Source organism: Agelaius tricolor, unplaced genomic scaffold (assembly GCF_023055355.1).
Source record: "Agelaius tricolor isolate 1412-34295 unplaced genomic scaffold, bAgeTri1.0.p SCAF_1, whole genome shotgun sequence".
NCBI classification, from domain to species: domain Eukaryota; kingdom Metazoa; phylum Chordata; class Aves; order Passeriformes; family Icteridae; genus Agelaius; species Agelaius tricolor.
In genome coordinates this window covers 28,818,371-28,840,767 of record NW_027269261.1, presented here as the reverse complement: position 1 = coordinate 28,840,767, position 22,397 = coordinate 28,818,371, and the positions used below count along the sequence as shown (strand labels likewise).

The 22,397-nt window shown below is 43.5% G+C and overlaps 1 protein-coding gene across 1 annotated transcript; it reads right to left on the bottom strand.

Moving 5' to 3' along the window:
* Positions 1-4,487: 4,487 nt before the first annotated feature.
* SUPT7L (SPT7 like, STAGA complex subunit gamma) lies at positions 4,488-22,314 on the bottom strand. Its single transcript, XM_071428092.1, has 5 exons — positions 22,176-22,314; positions 21,300-21,954; positions 14,309-14,633; positions 12,643-12,880; positions 4,488-9,670 (listed from the first exon to the last, which is right to left on the bottom strand). The coding sequence occupies exons 2-5, from the start codon at positions 21,710-21,712 to the stop codon at positions 9,408-9,410; spliced, it is 1,239 nt and encodes a 412-aa protein (XP_071284193.1). The 5' UTR covers positions 21,713-21,954; positions 22,176-22,314; the 3' UTR covers positions 4,488-9,407.
* Positions 22,315-22,397: the final 83 nt, after the last annotated feature.

Here is a 22,397-nt window from a genome sequence, read left to right as displayed (position 1 = left end):
TATTCAGCAAAGCATTGAGGTATAGGCATAATTCAAAGCACATCCACACCTTATTCTTCATACACTTAAAATCACAGATGTGCTTATCTGAATTGCTAGATGAAAGACTAGGAGCACTTCGTGGTTATCTCAAGCACCCACCACTCCTCGGGTCACACATCCCACAAGATGATGACAGAAGTGGCACAGGAACTACTCATAATCCTTGGGAACTGTAAATTATATGATGGCAACATATATAACTGCTCTGTATATCTCTGCCTTCATAAATGCATATACAAATACCAACTAATTCAGTAAATCCTGAATACTTGCCCACATATACTGCCCTCTCTATCTCTTCAGCTTTCCCTATGTCGGTCTGAATCACTGACATCTCATGGATGTAAAGGGATTCCAGGCAGAGGGAGAGGGAGGAAGCAAGACTTGCAATTTTTAACTTCTGCAGTTTCTAGAACAATTTGTTTCATCTTTCTCTCTTTTCTGCCTTTCCTTTCACTTTTAAATCCTTCACCCTCTATGAATTTTCAGTAGATGCTCCAAGAGCTCATGTTTTCTCCCCATGAGGAGGCTGCACACAGATTTTCTGCACAGACTGTCACTTTCTCTTCTATCTGCCACTCCAAAAAGAAAGCAGTTCTTTCACAGTCCCACACTGGCGCTCACAGGTACATCTACTTGCAGCATGACTCTGCAAAATTACCTCTGTGCCTCGTTAAAACCACCTAGAAACTCCCACAAACAGCACTGAAGTCTGTGTCTGTAGCTTCTGAAACTGCTTACTACTGTGGAAGATGTCAGACTCATGAAGAATTGATAAAACAGCAAAAGCACTGTCTCTGCATAAGGGTCCGTGGCCAGCCCACAAGCTGGCCCACTATCTCCTTTCTAGCCCACAATTTCAAGATCAGATGTCTTTCATTCACACTTGCTTCAGCACCCAGACATCAGTTAGTATTTTCTAGGATGATTCTGTATCATTAAACACCTCACAAGATAGGGATCTTAGAAGGTATCTTATTAGATGCTCCATAGTGAGACGCACATTCATTCATTCATTACAGAAATACATTTTGCACCCAACCCACGAACATAATTTATCAAAACTGAGCATGCAAACAGAATGACAAAACACAACAACAGAAATCACTGCTGAGAGCTGTAGAGCTCTGCTGGTTTTTTGTGAAATGCTAATTTTTTTAAAGACTAGAAATGAGTGTAGGAAGGTCTCTGAGCTTTGGGCTAGAGGAGATGAATACATGAAGGACAGTGTCTCTTTAGCTATTTAATTTCTCTGCTTCCTTTGAAGTCATTGTGAAAGATTTGGTTATACTGAGATGTAGCTGCCTTGCTCACTGTTTCCCACAGAAAAAAAATCCATTCAGTAGACAAAGAATTGTATTTTATTTTATCCTACCTGCCTGTTTAAAAAGACACTGTATTATAGAGCACCTGTAGTTAATAGGGCTGTGACATCTCAGCCATATCAGACAAATTTAATTCAGATATCACAATATAAATGCAACTAATTTGCTTTCAATGTGACCATCAAAGAAGCAGGGAAGTGGAGGTGTGGTTTTGTTTCTTTAGACTATAAAAGGAAGACTCTGACAGTTTTTATATACTACAGCTTTTTAGATTAGAATTGGTTCATGTAATTTTCTTTAGGCATTCAGAGTTACCAGCAATTGGCTTCCTTGTTTCCTTTCTTCAGTAGAGAAATCCAGGACTGCTGTAAAATACAAGAGTTTGTATCAACTCAAATAATAGCAAAATTATGGAATTACAAGAGTCAAGAGACTGTCAAAAGGGAAAGATGGAGAGTGTCAAACTGGTCTGGTTACATTAATGTTAGTCTATTCACTACTACTGGGCATTGCAGATGAAAAAGAAGGGTTTGGTTAAACATTCAGCATCGCTGTCTTCAAAGGAGCTGCTGCAGCAGCACCAACATCACATTCACCAAGCACACTGAAGCTTCTCCAGCAAAATCAGGAACACCAAAACCAACATTGTGGCTGCTCCACGACTGGAAAGTGAAAAGGGGGAGAGGAGAGAAGAAAGAGAGACAAGAGAAAAGAGAAGAAGAAAGATGAGAAAAGAGGAGAGGAGAGGAGAGGAGAGGAGAGGAGAGGAGAGGAGAGGAGAGAAGAGAAGAGAAGAGAAGAGAAGAGAAGAGAAGAGAAGAGAAGAGAAGAGAAGAGAAGAGAAGAGAAGAGAAGAGAAGAGAAGAGAAGAGAAGAGAAGAGAAGAGAAGAGAAGTGAAGTCCCCAAACCCACCAACAAGATAAAAAAGGGGACTGTTTTTCTTGGTTTTAGTGTTAGTATTGGCAAATACTATCATTTTTCCAGCCTTTCTCCAAATACTCTGAAATTGATGCCCAGAAAGGCTAAGAAACTCTAGCTCACAAAATCTTTCATGGGATTACCTTTTAACAAATGCCAGCTTTGGCACGGCAGGGTAACACAGACCCCACCCATGCCATGCTCAGCACATGCCATGCTCAGCCCTGGCTGCTGCAGAGCCCCCTGCCTCATCTCCTCCTGCTGTACCAGTTCTGCCTGTCCCCCCACTTCATCCTGAAGGGATGGAGGAGTTTACACCAGAGCTGGAGTCCAGCACACCCTCCATGTCAGGCAGTTTGTCCAACAGCAACAAGATGGAATAACTGAGAAGAGCCATCAGCTTTTACAACTGTTACATTTACAGCAAGTTCCAACTCCCTTTCCTCCACCAAGAGAAAGAAAATTTTGCAGAAAACTCAGATGAATAATCTTAATAGTTTGGGGTTTTTTTCACTCGAGGAAATAAAGTTGCTTCCTAAGTGTGTTTGCAACTCAAGATGGGCAGCAGTAATTGCCACAAGAAGCTGGGCAGCGAGGGCACAGAAATGCTGTCAGGAGTCCAAGATGAAAATGAGCATTAAAGGTCAGGGGAGGGACAAGACAAACCTGGGTGGCAAGGATGAGCAGAGGCAGCAGGATGTTTGGATTTGCACAATGCTGACAATGAGGCACACCTCCAGGGACAGTTTGGGCTCAGAGATGGCAGCCCAGATTTGAGAGAAAAGGACACAGAGGGTATGCCAGGGCCCTGGCAGGCACCAGAGGCACAGACCCTTCACAACACCCAAGCCTTTCATCCAGCTCACTGCAGTGACAGCCTCCTGAAGCAAGGGCACCTGCAGTCCAGGTGCACAAGTGATGCTGCCACGACTCTTGAGCCAATTCCCAAGGGAAATGGTCCAGGAGCAGGGGCTGTTTCTGGTCTGATGAGCCTGAAGGGAAACACGGACAAGCTCTGCAAACCACTGAGGATCCCTGCAAAAGCAGCGGTGCCCCTGCCACGGGTCCCGCAGCCCCATTCTCCCCATTGCAAGGGTGCCGAGCCCACCCCTAAGGACTTTTCATCCCAACTCATAATGAGGTCGACTTCTCTCACGCAGCGTTTCCATAGCAACAAAGAGCCGATCCTAATCTCCAAAATAAAGACGCGGCGAGAACGGCACGGTTTGGAGTTTGGGGGAGCGCAGAGGCTGCGGCTGCAGCGCAAGCGGCCGTCCCTGGGCTGCAGCCCCGCGGCGGCGAGCGGCCAGCACCGCCCCGCGGCCACGCCGCGCCCGCAGCCCACACCGGGGAGCAGCCAGGGAGCAGCTTCCTTCGGCGCCGGGATCCCCAGGCTCCCGAGGCCGCCACCCGGGCTGCCGGCTGATCCCGAGCCTGCCGCACAGGCACCCCAGGCTGCAGGAGCAGGGCGATGCCAGGGCTCAGGCTTTGACCTGGTGGGGAGCAATGGGACGGGGGGATTTCTGTCCTCTGCCTCCAGGTCCTGGCAGCCCCGGCCAGGGACCGGGACACCAATTCAGCTGTGCGGGACTGCGCTGAAGCACAGGCGTGATGGGAAGCGAGCACTATTCCCTCTCCGGCCACTATCCTAATTCAGGGTGTGCTATTCGCAATTGCTTAGCAGGGCTAGCAAGCTTCAAACCTCCCTCCTCAGCCCTGCCATGCCAGAACAGAGGGGAAAGCACACTGCGCTTCATTCACTGCAGTCTAAAGAAAAAAAAAAAAAAAGCAGAATGTAAAATAAGTAGACCAGCACATAAAAGAGCAAAAAGCACACGGCTTGCAGCAGGGCTCCTAGGTAGTCTGTTAATATAAGTAGTAGAAGTGTATGTAAGTAGCTGCCCCAGAAACAGCACTTGCTTATGCTGGATGAATACCAATAGTAGCACTGTGGTTCTAATATCACTTCAGGGGCTCACTAGCACTGGCACCTGTGCAAAATAAGACTTCCATTTTCCCTGGCCACACCCTTGAATAACATTTCTTGTCTTCCTGGCTATGATACATCATCCCAGTACCTTACTAAGGCCTGCAAAATGTCTCCTCCAGATCCCACATAAAGGTAAACAGAACCCCAAGACTGGATTTTGTGTTCACAGCACCATTTCCAAAACCAAAAAACACATACAACACCCTTCGAATTTTTATTTCTGAATCATTTTATTTATTTTCTTAGAAATTACAAAGCAACTCTCTCCAGGAGAGCAAGGAAAAAAAAAACCCAACCCTGAAATATTTCTAAGTAATTTTGTTCCATATAAACACAAAGCAAAGTTACATATTTCTTTCACATGCGTGTACAAAAACATTTTAAGTAAAACATCCTTCACACATAACATGTGCATTAGTCTCAGAACTGAGCACATAATCAGATTGGCCTCACCTACCCTACCTAATCTTGTTTTCCTGTTTTCTTTTTAAATTGTACATTTCTATGCAGCAAACATCTCTTTTTCTGCACAGCATTATGCATATTCAAATTATCATGGATGGCCTTGGAATTAAATCACTAGGTAGTGTAGTCTGACATAAATCTGTACACATAAGTTGTTACACTGCCATTTATACAGTGAACTTTACTGGATAGCAGGCAAAACTCTTCAAAAGGAATAAAAAGGTATTGCTAGAGGGGAAAAGGAATATGATACACAGCACTCTCTCAACTACAATCCTGTATGATTCCTATGCAAAACACTTCAAAAGCCAAGTAATTTACAGATCTTGCTCTCCAAATTGATATCAAAGCTCCTACCAATTTCAATCATGGCAAAATAAATCACTGTAAGACATCTATGCTACTGGATATGGACATGGTCAATACTCACTGTTCCCATTTTTCATCCACCCACTTTTGGAAAGCAAAGGAGAAAGATGAAAGAACTGTAAAAACTGCAGAGTGTTGAAGCAGGTGGGTCAGCAGAGTGCTTCACCAGCCATCAGCAAGGAACAGCAGCTGCGAGAGCAGAGCTTCATTCCAACCAACTGCATCCTCTCACTGTGGTTTGAAATTTGGGGATAACATGGTCAATGAACACACCTCACTAGTTGCCCAAGGCTGCATTAACACCTAGCAAAATCTTCTTTGATTCATCAAAAGAGCATATAGTCTGTGTCTGACTTTGTGAGCTAGTTTTTAAATTTCACTATTTCATGCATGATCAACGCCACTGAAAATATAAGAACCATAAATGTTCAGAGGCAAAGGGCTCACCCAGAAGGTAAAGCTTCCACATGCATAAAAGGAAACATCATGCACACACAAAAGTCAGCTGCAACCCTTAGCACAGTGGGGCAACAGGAGGTACAGCTATTACTCTGCCTGCATTTTTAAGTGTATAAGCGATGCTGATGGGTTTCTCACCTCTGCATAAACATGCATCCCAAAGAGAATCAATAGCACTTCTCCCTTACACTGCAGCAACACAGCTGACTCAAAAGACAGTGAATATGCACTGCATTTAAATACACTTGAAGTACTCAGGCTTGGCTTGTAGTAGAGTGCGTGTTACAGGGTGAAATGGGTGTGGAAAAGGAATGTGAAATAATAAAAAACATCACAAAAAAAAAAAGTTAAGACAGAACATCTGCACATGAACAATACAGAGAAAGCACTTAAGATTAACACTTATGAGGTTTAACCAAAGCCCTAGAGAACACTATATTTTCATTTTTAGCCCACTTGAAATCTTGCAAATGAGCAAGCGATGCTGGCAGCAGTCACTCTGTCATTTGGCTCCCAAAAATAGTGCAATGGACTTTGCATAAGTACCTGGCTGCAAGAACACTACTACAAAAACCAGTTTGCAAAGCACCTACAGAGAAAGGCCCAACGACAGGTGCTCTCACAGTGTCAAAGACACAGGTGGCAAATCAGGCTGAGCCTCAGGGCCCCATCCTGGCACATTCTGTGTGTTGTGGGGAATGCTGGATCTATCTGCTGGTTTAGCTGAGATGGGCAGCCTGCTCTTAGCCCTGTACTACCATTTGAACTGCAAGCTCTAAATGTGCAGAAAAGAAAAAGCACTGGCCCAGCAGGAGGAAGTCTCTGATTCCCATCCAGGAAAGGCTTAAGTCACATCACTTAACTCATACACTGACAGTGTGGATGTCTTCAGCTGAGGTAGTCAAGTTGAACTCACTTCATGGGCACACAAAGTAAAAATAGACCTTTCTAAAAATGCCATTCATTCAACCTGCTTTATACTTCTACCTCAAGGCCAAAAGGACAGTGACCTAAGAAATTATTATTTCTATTCATCTGCAAGTGTGGTCCAAAGGAACAAGTTTAGATGTAGACACATAAAGCTGAGTGAGAAGGTACCATCCCAAATGCCTTCCTTGTACCTGGACAGCTGAACAGCAGAGTTGTGCTGGTCTTTGTGATCAGCAGTTTTGCTTAAAATCTGGGTCATACAGGACATTTCAGTGACCATCTAAGCATTCTCCAGCCAGCAACAGTCCAGCTGAAGTGGAATAAAAGCTTGCAGCTCTCACAAAACTCTCTGAATGATTACTGCGCCTTTTTCTTGCAGAGTAACTAAATCTCAAACACACTTCTAAAAGGCAAATATTACTATTCTCTTTTACAGCTGAGAAAACAGGGACATTGCAGCTTGGCTAATGGTGACTCAGGGGGAATCAAAATAAAGATTTCCTGGTATGCTCTTCTACTACTGACTAGGCTTAAAATAGTGAGAATTTACCCCCCAGGAGAGACCTTTAAAACTCTGATGGACAATTTTAACTCCATTGTCCATAAAAGCCTATGGTCACGCATTCTTATTAGACATTGAGACATTTTCTGTTTGGATTCCACTTCTATAAAGTGGAAGAGAAATACAGTTAGGAAAAAAGAATTAAGGCCAGGCATGTTATACAGAAACAAAAATACTATGCCTGAAGCTCATTCTTTCAAAAGATAAACCAGCAATTGTAAAGATAAATGGTAGGTTTGCTAAATTTCCCTCAACCATCCCAAGGGGTTACAGGTATAAAGCCAGTTTAAGTGGCTGTTCATTCTTGATTCATGTTCATTCTAGCTCTTTTGAGAGAGAGCCACACTGAATCAAGTTAAAGACTGAGTTGATCAACTGAGGATTGTGAAGAACAAAAAAAATTCCATCAGTCAGCTGAGCTATAAAAGCAAGCAGCAAAATAGATTCTGTTTCAGACTAAGCTGTCAAGATAACAACCTTGAATATGAGAGCTCAGCCATCCTGAAGTTGCTGCACTCAATCCAATGACAGCAAAGGAAAAGTTTGCATTGCCAGTACAGGCTCACACCATTAGTAAAAGCTGTTTCATTCTCTCCAGAAAACCACATCAACTTCCCTGAACAGATGATCAAGTAATCAACTAGGGAGTAAGCTCTGCTGGAAGAACTGGTGGAGAATCTGAATGTATTGGCTGCAGAAGACATAGAACTGTGGCATTTAAAATCCTGAGAAATGTGTACAAGACAGAGTCCTGCACCTTTAGGTTAACGTATTTTGTTTAATTTAAGGAATGTCTCAGCAGAACTTCACAAGGGAAATTCTGTCCTGGCCACCCCAAGGAACCCAAGTGTGCTCCTTTATCTTCAAAGACAGCCTTCTCTAAGTAAAAAATCAGTCCTTTCTGACAAACAGAAATTACAGCAGGCATGACAGAAGGGCAGCACAGATGACTGAGGAACTCCTGACTGACCTCAAACACCAACAGAAAGGTACACAGAAGTGGAAGTGATGATGGGCTGGCCACCAGAGATACAGAAACACAGCCCAAGTATACAGAGAAAATTAGGAAAGCCAAAGCTCAGCTGGAGTTCAAACTGGTAAGAAGTAAGAAGGGCTTCTTTAAGTACACTGGAAGCAAAAGGAAGGTTAAATAAATATGGTTTACTGTTCAACAATGCAAACAACATGGTAACAAAGGATGCTTTTGTACTTTCAGGCTCATGTACACAACATCTTTTTCACCTGTTTTCACTGTAAGTTCTGCTTTAAGGCCTGTCAGGTCCTCGAGCCTTCAAGCAGCATACAGGAATAAAGCATTGCCTACAGCAGGGGAAGACTGAGTTAGTGAGAACTTGGGCCCATTGAAACCAACAGGCTGAACGTGAAGGCACTGAGGGAGCTGGCTAATGGCACTGTGAGACCACGCTACAGCCTCTTTCCTAATCACCATCATCATCCTCAGTGACAGCTCTCCAACTAAAACCCTGACTTAGGACTCTCCTGCTGCCCACAACAGCCAGCAAGCAGGCAGCCAGCCCTCTGAGGGAAATTGTTGTTCCTCTTTACTCAGCGACTGTGAGATAGAGTTTGGAGGATGTCATTCATTTTTGTGCTCCCCCTTTACAAGGGCACTGCAGCAATTTCAGTGGAAGGTCACAGAGCTGGTTTGGGGGCTGGAGCACAGGACAAGTAAGGAGAGTTTAGGCAACATGGTTTCTCCATATTTAAGAAGAGAAAAGGCTAAAAAGAGATCTCATTGTATATAATCCCTTAATAACTGGGTTAGAGAAGGCAGTCAGACTCTTCTCAGAGATGAACAATAACAGAACAAGAGGCAGTGAACACAAGCTGGAACATGGGAAATTCCAACTAGATGCAGATATATTGTTTTTCTTACTGTGATGGGAAAATGTGATAGAATTGGCATGACCATCCTTGTAGCTATTCAAATGGACAAAGTCCTTAGCAACCTGCTCTAACTGGCTGAGACCTGAACAGGAGGCTGGATTAGAAATGCCACAAGGTCCCTTTAAACCAAAGCATTCAATGGTTCTGTAACTTGGAAAATCTCCGCACAACTACATTTCACCGGCACATTCCTCATGAATCTGACAAAGCAAGCCATGCCACCATCAAATGCAAAGGGTGATCTTCAGTCTCATCAATCAGGATGGAGTACAGAAGCCAGCAAAGAGGGGAGCTACACATCAAACCTCTCATAGTCATTTCATGCAGGTCCCTCACACACCAGGGCCAGCCCTGTGTTGGAATCATCACAGTACTCTACTAGTTCCTTTCAAGTGTCTGTTGCACACCATCAGCACTAAATAAAAAGACTGTTTCTTTTCACATCTTCTTCATCTTTTTCTTGCAGCGCTGGTTGAAGACAGGTGAGGATCCCATCAGGCTGTCAGCAGAATGAGAACCATAGCTGCTCTCAGAGCCATTGGGGCTTTGTGGCATCCCAGCTTCACTCATGCCTGACATTGGTTCCTCAAAGACATCACTGCCTAGAACCCCGTGGCCATGTACATTCGCCTCCTCATTTTCCTGTGGCTCCATTTTCACCTGTGCCAGGTTCCACAGTGGGGAAGCATTCACCTCAGCCCCTAGAGAAGGAAAAAGCAAACAGTAGTAACTGAGTAAAAAGATAAATCACAAACAGCACGCAGATGCAAGGGACAGCAGCAAAGGTAGAGATGGAGCAAAAGCAAAGACACAGTTTAACTGTGCTGGGGGAAAACAAACAAAACACACCCAAGCACTGTGATCAATAAAAAAATATCTGTTGACTTATTTAATAGTCCAGCAATTACCACTGCAAAAATATGCTGGTATCCTTTCACTGTTAGCCTGCACGAGATTTTCTCCATGAGGAACAACTCCACATCACTTTCCAGAAGGAGTGTCCCAGCAGTGAGTACACCAACAGCACAGGGACTAGGCCCTGCATAAGCAGGACTCTGAGGCAGTCCAGAAGTCATTATGAGGACTTTGCTACTGTCAGACATCCTGGGCTTCTGCAGGGGAGGTGAAGTGAGTGGGCAGAGGACTAGGTAGATGAACAATCCCAAATTCCACTTTCAGCACTGAAATGCAGGGACATCAAAGCTGCAGTCAGCCACCTGCCTGCCTCCTTCTACTCAGCACCCACAGGTCTCATCCCATCCTTGAGCAGAACAGACAGAAATCCTTTTGGCTCAACCTCACAGATGCCCTGCTGGGAAATAGCTCCTCCCAGCCTCACTTTTTTATAAAACATTTCTGGTCTAGTGTGCAATCTGAGCACTGATTGAGGATTTTCTGTACAAGATTACCAAATCATATTCCTTGATAACAGCAAATGTTTTCTCCCCAAGAGAAGTAATTACAGAGTGCATTATATCTGTTTAAGTTTAAAGTGAGACAAAAATCCTATTAAAAACACACTAATTGGTCTCCTTGCTGAGATGGGCATAAACAGACCAGAACTGAATAAACTGTGAAATCTTCTCTCTCTCGTGTGGGGTTAAGCTCAAGTAGAAAATTTAAAAAAACACCAAAACAAAACAAAACAAAACAAAAAAAAAAAAAAAAAAAAAACAACCAATCAAAAAACAAAAACAACAAAAAGACCCACTACAAAAACAACAAACAAAATAGGAAACCATTTTAATACGTTTTCCAAACTTCAAGTCTCAAAGAGCACTGCTACAGTTTGAAAGCACAACCAAAGCTCTTGTACTGAGCCAAACCTATGACCATTCCCTATTATCAGTATACTAGTAACAATAGGCCATTATTAGTAGAAATTACAAAGAGAACAAATGCTCCAACATGTGTCTGTGCCAAGAATTCTCCTTTATGAAGAAGTCAGGAATCTTTTCCAGATCAGTTTAGCCAAAACCAAGGTTCATGAGACCTTTTTGATAACACAGCCTACATTAGCTCAGTTACCTTAATGGAAGCCTTCCTATGTCAATCATAAGGAAATGCATGTCTCTCAACAACAATGGACACATCATTAAAATGCTGTTCCAGAGTTACAGCTCCAGTCTACATAATAATCAAAGGTGCTCACTAAACTAAACTGTGTCTTTCCTTCATCAGTTGCTCTTCATCGCTCAGCCTTATTCCTTTCAGCTCTGTCACCTGTCACTAAGAGTGTCACTAATGACTAAAAGTACTTAAGCATCAACAAAGGATGTTTCATCTTCAAAGCACTTTAACTTCAAAGTACTTCAGAAATAAGCTAATCTTCACGTTATCCTGAGAGGCGGAGGAACAAGGAACAATTTTGCCTCCATTTTCCCAACTGCAATGAAAGTAAGCAGCCAGCTCACAACGGCAGTGTCAGACATCCACAAAAACATAGGAAGAACATTGAAAGCTGTAATGAGAGTTTTGCCCTCAGACACTGAAGCCTCTCTGCCCTCCCTGCAGGCTTCACACCTGCATTTTGAGATGGCAATGGTCTAATTGTAGCAGCTTTTTCTTGCTCCTTAGGATATTACAACTCTCCAACCTGCCCAGGTCTAGACTGGAACTTCTCACAGATGAGATCTCCAAAGGCTCTTGTGAAGTGAAGAGGGATTTTCAGGAAGGAACAGAGCACTTGTACTCTTAATTAGAAAACATCAATTCTGTATCAGAGAAGCAAGAGGCATTTAATATACAGCTAGCGTGCTAACCTCTTGGTCTCAAGTGGTAGATGCTAATACAAAGCCTTCCAGATGAATCACTTGCAACCCTGGATGGGCCAGAGGAATCTGCTGCTCCTTCTCCCACAATATTGCAAACAGTTTACATTTCAGAGGTGACATGGAAAACAGTATGAGCTTTCAGAAAAACATTAGATGGATTTATGTTTTTTAAAACTCATAACAATGCAAAAACACTAGTGGACTTAGAGGCATACTCTAACCTCACTATACATGCTACTTAGCTTAGGGTTAATAGGAGGATAAGCTTCATTGTTTCTTAACCAGATTTTTAAGTGAAATAGTTATTGCAGGGACTTCCAGAGTTCAGATGGTTCCATGCAAAATTGAAACTGCCTCTTTTTCATTCCAGGATGTTCAGCTTCACCAAAGAGCGAAGATAATGAAGCTTCTATGCTGATATAGAGCAGGCATGGCCATAGCAGATTCTCCCATGCTTGCCACCAATGTTCTTCAATGTCACCAAGGGATGGCACTTTGAGGAAAAGAGTGGTCTCCACAACCCCATTAATTCATTCACCATTTCACTTTCCATGGCCTCAGACAAGTACAGCAGGCTTTAGGGTACAGACAGTAGGAGGGATTCCCAGGAGCCCATTTCACATAAGTCACTAATAAGCTTTCACAAAACAGTGACTGTCATTACCAGGGTAATTTCTGCATATGGAGGACACCCCCAAGTACCATTCATATTTCCAGAATTCATTCAGTGCCTAAACTATGTAATGAACATGGCTTTCAAGTTTGCAGGAATATGAATCTCTGGACACAAATCCAAACCTAACCGGGGGAAACAAGATCATAAGGAACTGTGATCTGTTTCCAGGAGAAGAAAAGAAAGTTTCTTCTTCCTGCTTCCAGGAGAAGCAAGAGACCCCTACCTGAAGTCTGTGGGGAAGCTTCTACTTCCAAGTTGGCAGAGAAGCGCTCACTTTGACCTCCAAGAACTCCAACAGGCAAAGACTGGTCACCAGAAGCCAGATCTCCTTCCAGCTCTTCACTTATGGGGAAAGTTATATCACTAACAGGTTCCTCCTTAATTTTCACAGGTTTTGTGTCTTCTGCTGCCTTTTCAGGGTTGACAATCTTCTCATATTCTTCAGAGAGCTGCTTGCTAACCTGTCAAAGATCAGCAGGTGAAAAAGAGGCCAGAAAGGTGAGAGTGACTTCAGAGGCTCTGATAGCAATTACATTGCAGTGCACTCTGTTCCCTGAACATTATTAACATCTGACCTGAATGAACAAGTAAACAACTTACCAGCTACACAAGAGATGTTTTTTCCATTTAAGTGCACCTTCTGTTCTGTAACAAGGGACTTTAATAAGAGGTTTAATCCACTAACATCTGACTGATAAATATGAGCACCGTTATTTTGTAAACAGAGATGATGAGGCTCAGAAATTTAAACAGAGCATGGAACAAAAGCAAAATGTCTCAGTCTTACTCTTTGGTTTTACCTGTAAGACTGTTCCCATCCTACAGTAACAAATTCACCCCAGCATGAAAAACCAAGTGCTTTAGATCTTCAACAGCCCTGTAGTCCCCACTGGGCAAAGCCTGAGTATATTCTGCCAGATTCACAGCAAAAAAACACAGAAGTTTTCTCCAGTGAAACAAATACAGGAATCAGATTTAGAACTACCCTGCACTTCCAGAAACTTAACAACAACAAACAATTACATTTAAACATTTCAGATTTCATCTGCTTCTAACAAATACTTGTTTATACAACTAAAACCTAACAGTCAGTGACCTGTGCTCAGGAAAATTGCAAGACTTTTTAACAGCAGAAGCAAGGAAGAAAAAGAATAGCAAAGCCTATTTCCCCCTTCTAGATATACTTCCAAATAAAGGGGCTACTGTGGACCTCAGTCCTGCATAAAGAACAATGACTGTTAAGACAATGATCAGCTGCAGGGTGAGAGTGAACTGCAGCAGCAGAACAATGCAGAAAACCCAGATTCCAAAAGGACAACAAAACCATTTGAACAAAAATGAACAGAACCGGTATTTTGAGCAGGAATGTTTCCAACAAAGACAACTCTTCGGAACGTTATTTTTATATAAGAAGGTAGCACCTGTGAGACAACTCACATCACAAAATACTACCCTACACTCCTAAAGCTTAAGGAAGTCACTCCTTGCTTAAGCGAACACAAACCACTCTACAGCCTAGAAATTGATCTCTGCTTACTTGTTTTCCAAAATTTTAACCAGCCAAATATCCTGCTAAAGGAGAAAATTCAGTTCCTCGGTCAGTTCTGATTTTAACTCTACTTGATAATTTTGACTGGGTAATTCAAGAGCTGGGGGACTCTTCTTAAATTCAGGCATGCCATCAGTAGAGCATCCTTAGTAGTCTCACTAGGAAGACAAATAAGGGGCTCTGTCTTCCAATCATAAAGTTCCTGTTCTCTTTCCCTTGATGACTCCTCTCCACACCCAGCAGGTTTTCCAGTCAGATTTCCCCTCAGTAAGACTCAGGAATAAGCAACTGTACTGGGGGTACATTTCTTGTACGGCCAGGTCCCTCATGCTCTCCTCACCTGAAGCATGTAGCTGTGATAATCCTTGATGCGGTGCTGCCAGAACTTCTGCAGGGAGAGCACGCTGCCGATGCCCACCTCGTGGAAGACCTGCTCCATGACGTCAGGGAAAGGCGTGTGGCCGAGGCGCGCCTCCCGATCCACGGCAAAGCGCAGCAGCTTGGTGAACTTGAGGCAGTACTCGTGCGCGATGTCCGTCAGGGTCTCCAGGACGCTCTCGTTGGCGCACTCAAAGCCCGTGTGCGCCAGGATGGTGGCCATCGACTGGTACAGAAGCTGCCGGCAGGAAGACCAACTCAGCTCTGTCACTGGCTCCCCTTTTCCTCTGAGAAACAGGAAAGACAAAAATAGCACACTTGCAAAAATCTGAAGAACTGGATCAGTTGAAGAGATACTGTCAACAATAAGGTGATGTACAAAGGGAAAGCAGGGGGTTTGGGGTTCTCCACAGCTTCTGTTATATATGAACACCACCTAATAAGTGTTTATTTGCTTTTCCTTCTTCCCCTCCCTCCAAATCAGCACTTCCATGTTTAATTTTCCCTTCTAATGCCACAAGATTCTTTGGGTGATTCATGAATGTGGGATGCTAATCTTCTGAGCCCTTAAGCATCTCCCTTCCCACCTAAGAGCTTTTCTCCTGGAGAAATAAATGGGTGAATTAAATGGGTCCTTGACACAAACAAAAAAAAGCATTTTAAATAACATGAATGCAAATAATTTCCCCTCTCAGTTAATTACATTGCTCTTCCTTATTATCTCTGATGTCACAGGCCTAATAGTCAGATACAAAGGCTTCTGGAATAGACAAGATTGGAATTTCTAAAGCAAAAGACACACATAAAAAAGCAAGAAATGGGACACACATCCATTTCATAGAGGTACACTGCAGCCAAAAAGACTGTTTCTCTGCTCTGGTTTCCTGTAGTCACTAAGCATGACACTGAAAGAAGTATCCCCATATGCAACCTAAGGTCCTGGGAGGAGGCCTGGACCAGTTTGTCCATAAAGCACCATTCCCTGGTCTTGGGTTTAAGATTTCCCTCCTCTGTTGGTAAGCAGGAAGGAGTGACTACACAGGATGGAGGAGATGGAGAACAACTGACATGAGCACTTCAAACATCATTCGCCTTATAGCCACCCAACCAAATTTTTCATCAACATGAGTTAACAAATAGATATTCCCCAGAGGAGTTAGGCAAAGCCTCTGATGGAGAAACACATATCTACCAGATTTCTCAACTTACAATTAAGGGCATGTCATCTACTTGCCCATATGAGTAACATGGACTTCAAATGCCAATGTCAAAAATCAAATTCCATTACTGCTAAGTGTGATACTCACACACTCTTTTACACTCCATTCAGCACCAGGGGCAGAACTGAGCTAACAATTTCACTCTCCATTTGTTTCTGATAATTTTCTCCCAACATCTTCCACATCACACTGGAGACTGTCCTCGCTGCTACCCTGGATCACCTGCATCACCACACACTCTTTCCAGTAGAAGGACCTGATTTAACAGCACACAGTACTGATGGCTTGATAAAGTTCTCACTGATCTCCAACAATTCATGAGGAACCCTTCAGTCTCACTGAGAAGCTGGGCCACAGAGCCTCAGCTTCCCCTGATCCTCAGAGCTGACACACAGAAAACACAGCAGTAAAACACTGAAACACTGCAGTAAAAAAGCAAGGAGGAGTGAAAAGGAAGGTGAAACTTAGAACTATCAGGATGAAGATTATTCATTTTTAAGAACCCCAGCACAACACTTTCAAATAAAGGGGGAATCACACTGTATTAAGAGTGGCATATGATCACATTTCTAAGTAGATATTAAGAACAGTATGTGAATCTCAGGTCATGGATTCATCCCAGCTATTAATTGATGGAAAATAATTAGCATCCCAATTTCTACTCAATTATGTAACTACTCTGCAAAGCAGACAGCAGGCACCCTGACAAGATTAATTAAAAGATCATCAGTTTCTTTATAAAAAAAGTCACCCATACTATTTTTGCATCTCCCTCACTCCTCCCTCCACCTCAGCAGCAGAATTCTTAAGCTCACAAACAGCCATATGTCTCACACAACACCAGGACCAAGAGTTTACAACAGAAAGAAACAACCATCAAAGAAAATCAACCAGAAAACAATCTTAAAATTAATGTCTATTAAAAAGAATCTCTTTTTTAATATAAAGGACAGACCTAGCTGTCCAGCAGCCAGCAGTGGAGACCATCTTATGCTACCAAAACTGAATGCCAGACTATTATTAGTACAGAGACATTCACTAAAAACACTGTGGATAAACTTTGGCAATCCCAAGCAGGATACTTAGCCACTTGCAAAGCAGAGTAAAACAGCCATTCAGTAATGCATATCACTACTCAGAACTAGCAGAGAATATTGTGTCTCTTTTAAACTCCTAGAGGAAAAGAAACTAACTGTGAGCATTAAAATGCAGCTTGGTCACTATGCTGGAAGGCATATAATCAACTTGAAATCTAATCAATTAAAGACAGAGAAGAAAGACATTTCGGGTACTGTACTCAAATCCAAATCTCCATTTCTTGCTCTTGGTAAGGCCAATCAATTTGGTTTTGTTTTTCTTATGTTTTCTTCTCTTGTTTTCCTGTTTCTCATAATAAACAACATAGAAATATGACTAAAAGCCAGAACAGAGAGCAAAAATTGGAATATTGTTGTAGATGTTAATAGAAACCAACAACAAAAATAACTTTTCTTCATTTCCTTTAACTTCCAGGTACCCTCTGATAAGAATGCACATGAACAAAAACAGTCCTGTAGCCACATTTATGTTGAAAGCAGTTATCTAATGTCAAGCCTTCCCAAAAAGGACAAGCAAACTTCTTATTTTCCATGATGATCATAGCTAAAGAGCCTTTGTGCTAGATTTCATCCAGATAGCACCAAAAATGCACCCATCCAGATATTATCATTATGTAAAATGCCACCCTCTGCAGCACTTAGTTCTTTTCCTGAAAGTCTCAGTCATATATCTACAAGTAAACATGAGTGCTGTAATCCCTAAAGTTTTGTCACCAGAGATTAGCAGGACAGGGAATTAGTCCTGTGACATGGAGGCAACCTCCTCATACAGAATTAGTATGAAATTTACCACAAATACTGGCCAACTCTTCAATTTTGTATGTCTAACACCAACACCAGATGATGTTCCAGACAGAAACCTACCTGTCCAGCTACAAATTCATTAGACCCAAGGGCCAGCCTTCTCCCACCACTACCAAAAACATGCACAGCTTTACAGCAGAAGACATGAAAATAGTGTCCATTTATACCAACCAGACTTATTTCCTGATTTAGTCAGTTTTCAGAACTCACAAAAGGCCCACTTTCTGTGTCAGTCAGTTAAATGACATTGAGGCACCCCACAAAAGCAGCACCATCCGTCCCTCCAAGCTCCTCTCCTGTAGGGCAGTTTTTCTTGGAGGGAAGGGGAGCTCATGGCTCCTTTCTCATCTAAGTGTCTTCAGGGGACAGGCTAAGTCAGCACAAGGATCAGCAGCTGAGGCTCAATCAACTGCAGGACTGGACTGAAGTGCCCTGCTCCCTCCTAGGTGAGCATAAGCCAGCAGCAGATGGAGGGAGGGACTGCTTTTCCTAAGAACAGGACAATTTGATGAAACATTATGCTGTGAAGTTGAATTTCTACCAAATGAGCTGCAACGAGGCTGCTTTAGAGCCATTTTCCCAAAGTAGTAAAATAAAGGAGAACATTGTAGAAACAAGATACACTAGTCAGAGAGAGCACCAAAGAACACAGCACACTAACTCAAACCAGAAAGTTGTTTTCTTTCAGGAAAGAGCCTTTTTACATCTCACCCTGGGTAAGTCTCTTTTTAAATACCTCTGCTACATCTACAGAAGGCTGCACAGGTACGAACAAAAGATGCTCAACAGATAATGGTAAAAATAAATTGGGTCTCAGTGGCATAACCCAGACCACTCAGCTTAGAAATGGACTGAGCCAAAGCACTTAGATCATCAGGGGAAGTGTCTCCTGCCCACTTTAATTACCACTGCTCCAAATCCTTCCCTACATTAAAACTGCTATCCCACTGACATGTACTCCTCTACCTCTGCACAGACATTTCTTCACTACAAGTCCTTCTGCCAAGAGCTGTCTTTCCATTGCAAGCTCCCAATTTTGTTTACAGATTACCTTTCAAGGCAATCCAACATGGCCAGGAATGCAAATGACCAAATGACTGAGAAATCTGTTAAGAACCCAACCATGCACACACAAGAAGAGGCACATGAGTAGGTCAGGCTTCTTTTGAAGATGGGTGCATGCTAGTCTGAGGAAGCTGAGCAGGGAAGATGGAAAAGCTAGCAGCTGTTATATGGTAAGAGTCTCCTGTCAAAATGGTAGTTTCAAGTCTACAGTTCCTTATTCATTCTTCATCAATTACACTTTAAGCTGCTTTTCTATTTCTACACCAGCAAAACCAAATGTTAATCCTTTATTGTGCATTCCAAGAACTGCAAAATCACCAGGACCAGATGGTACTTCATCCAAAAATATTAAAGGAATGCAAGGATGAAATAGCTGAATAGCTGTGGTCAGTCTCCTCTTGCTTTAAACTGCCTTGGCCCATGAGGACCAGAAGACAGAAAACATGAAAACATTTTCCTTTAATACTTTCAGAAGAAATGTGGAAAACTGCAGGCTGGGAAGCATGGATATATTTTGGTGCATCAGGGAAATTCAAAGAACTAGAGAACACACAAGTAAATATGCTCAGAAAGAACCCAGAGTGCTTATTTTTAACAGTAAAAACTACTTCACAAACCTACCAGAGCCCTCCAAATCTATCAACAAGTGAGCAGATCAGAGATCTCCACTCTGGAGTCCAGGTCCTCCCTGGGGGATCTGTGCCAGAATCAACATATTTTTTATCATGTTTTTTTAACATATTTATAAACAGTCTGGAAAACTGTAGGAAGGAACAGTGTAGTAATTATAAAACCATTGTTAGTACAGACTTTGGGGGATTGATAACACCAAACCAACTCAAAAATAGCCATAAATTAAGCTCTTCCTCATCATACAAGAGGTAGGGGTTAGATATGGGGACCAAAACCAATCCAGGAGATAACAAAATAAAAGACAAGGGAACAGTGTGTCAAAGAATGAAAATGAGTAACAGAGAAACAGAAGAGGACAGGCCTACATTAACTAAACCTGTGATCTGATTCAGGCTGGCTACTCTTATCTTCCTTTCTTCTCCTATCTAAATGTACCTACACTACTTCTCAGAGCCAGGCTACTGACCCAAAAAAACAGAATTATAATATGGATTTATCCAAATACTGTAATTCTGATAACTGTACTTCAGAAGGCTGCGCAGAATTAAGTATTACCATGTTTTATTAGAAGGAAGAATGTTCTTGCTTTAATTTGATTTTACACACTCAGAAGCATCAGCAAATCACAGAACTTCATTTTTGCTACTAGAACAGCATCTATAAAACAGTTGCTATTCTTAATTCATGTGTCTCAAAACAGTTAGGAACAAACATGCAACAACAACTCAGAGCCTTCCCCCTGGAAAAGCATATATGTGTTTGGGTTAGCAAGCACACAATTAAGTTCTGGAATACACTGCAGCTCATTATAAATCCACTCTGTCAGCCACAAAACATTTCATTTCAAAACTGTCTCCAGTTTCCACAACACAGTCCTTACACTCCCCCACGTGGCTGACCACTAAATAACATTTCTTTACCCGGACCCCAAAAACTCAGAAGGAACAACAGAAAGACAAAGCAGCCCTGAAAATGTGGCCAGAGCCATAGAAAACTGAATTTCAAGCTGAAGGCACTGAGGAGGACAGAACAGAACACTTCTCAGTTCTACAAACCACAGGGCCACGGTGCAGGAGTCACAGGCCCTGACTACTCTCACAAAACCCTATTTCCCTTCAGTCTCTGCTATCTGCTAATTGCTTTGTATCTTCTGAGAAGGATGACGGTGTTCCTCCAGAAACAGCACTAAAGAATCACTCTATTGTTCAGAGAGACTCTGTTACCAAATGCAACATCTTTAAATAAAATGCATTTTATACAACCTCAGGCCATTAAAGATCTCAGTGGGATTTAACTGATAAATTACATTCCATTGATGCACATTTACCCATTTTAAAAACTAAAATGTGTTATCCTCTCCCTCAAAATGTTCATTACTGGACATAGTAGCAAGGATTAATCCCTTCATTTAAATGCACATAACCTACAAAGTACTCTAAGATATTGCAAGAAATGCAACACCTCCTTGTGAAATCAGTGCCTGTCAGAGGGACTGACAAGCAGTGGTGGCAATACTATTTAATCAAAGGCTGGCAGCAGAGGTAGAAGAAGCACAAATTTTCTTTACACTTTGTCCAGCTGGTGGAGCCAGTAGCAGAGACAAGAATTCCTTTCACTTGTGCTCATTTCCAGCTCTGACTGGAAGCCCACCAAACTGGGTGGAATATGATAGTCACCATGTCACAGTCCTCAGTCGCTGAAACCTAACAAATACATTATCAAATCATCTTTTCAGAACCTACAGCTGAACAGCCTAAACCCAGTCACGTGTTTTCTGGATTTGCAATTACAGTAACACAACTTTAGTTGCAAGTGATCTGAACAGAAGAGACTTCACATCCTGTAACTAAAACTGTGGAAACACCACTGACAAAACCATGCACGTGCATTTAGCATGGCACTAACAAGACAGAACTCAGCACCACACATCCACATTTCACAGATGGGAAGCAAAAGCAAGCAACTTGGAAAAATACTTGGAAAAATCCAAGTATTTCCTTCCTAAAGACTGTTTTATACTTTACATACAACTGCTTGACCCTTCAGCCTGAGGGAATCAACATAACTACATATACATTTTAGAACACTCAGCTTTCCTTCAGCCAAGAACTAACTTAAAGAAATACCAACACACCTGTAGAAATCACTCTCTGGGTCACTATGCCTCAGCTGAAATGGCATTTTGGGGGTTTTGCTATCCAGAGGAAGCAGGTCATCGGGGAGAGGTGGGGAGGCCGGACAAGATGGCAGAGGTTCATTCTCTTCGGTTTTGATGCCCTCTGCTTGCTGCTGGTTCTGAGCCTGAGCGGCGGCGATGAGGCTGCGCAGGCGCCGGTTGTGCTGGATGAGCTGGATGGTGTGAATGGTGAGGCTGCAGGGCTCGGAGGGGATGTCCAGCATGGTGGTGGGACGGGGCTTGTTCGCGGACGGCTGGTGCAGCGGGGGATCCTGGACTTCCACAGTGCGAAACTCCCGCTGCAGCAGGTCAAAGGAGCTGCGGTTGGCCTGGCTGGAGGAAACCGGGATCTCGCCCCAGTACCGCAGCATTTCTGCATAGGTCACCTGTGCTGCTCAGGACCCAGAAGAAGGCTACCGACTGCTGCGGGTATAAAGGACCTTGTTGCAGGGAAAAGCACTTGGGGCAGCAACAGACACAGGGGTTGGGATGACGCCAACTCAAGTTACGGCTGCCAAGCAGGCTGTGGCTCAGTGCCTCGCCGAGCAGCAGAGTGTCCTCAACGGCATTAGGTTGCCACTCTGGCAGCTTACAGATCGCATCGCGGCTTTTCCTGAGGGGAGAAGGGGCAGAAACAAACGCACTCGTGAGACGGAAATAGTTTCTGTGTGTAACAAGGGCTGGTGTGGGCCCACCTGGGCCTCGCTGAGCGGGACCCGCGGCGTGGAGAAATTCCGGGGGTCGCACTCGACTCGCCCGCCACTCGCTTCTGTCCCTCCCCGAGCCCGCGGCTGCCCCGCACCCCAGATCCGCAGCTGCCCCGCACCCGCCTACCCCGGCGCTCCGCTCCCCTCCGGGCCGCCCAGCCGGAACTGCGTCCCGGTCCGCCGCCGAGAGCGGCCCCTCCGCCGCCCGCGCTCCTCCGGCCCGGAGGAGTAAAGCGCCAGCCGCTGCCCGCCACCTCGCCCACCGCCGCCGCCGCCGCCCTCCCTAACTCGCCCCTCACGCTGCCCCGGGCCGCGCTGGGCGGCGGCGGAGCCACCCCGGGAACTGCGC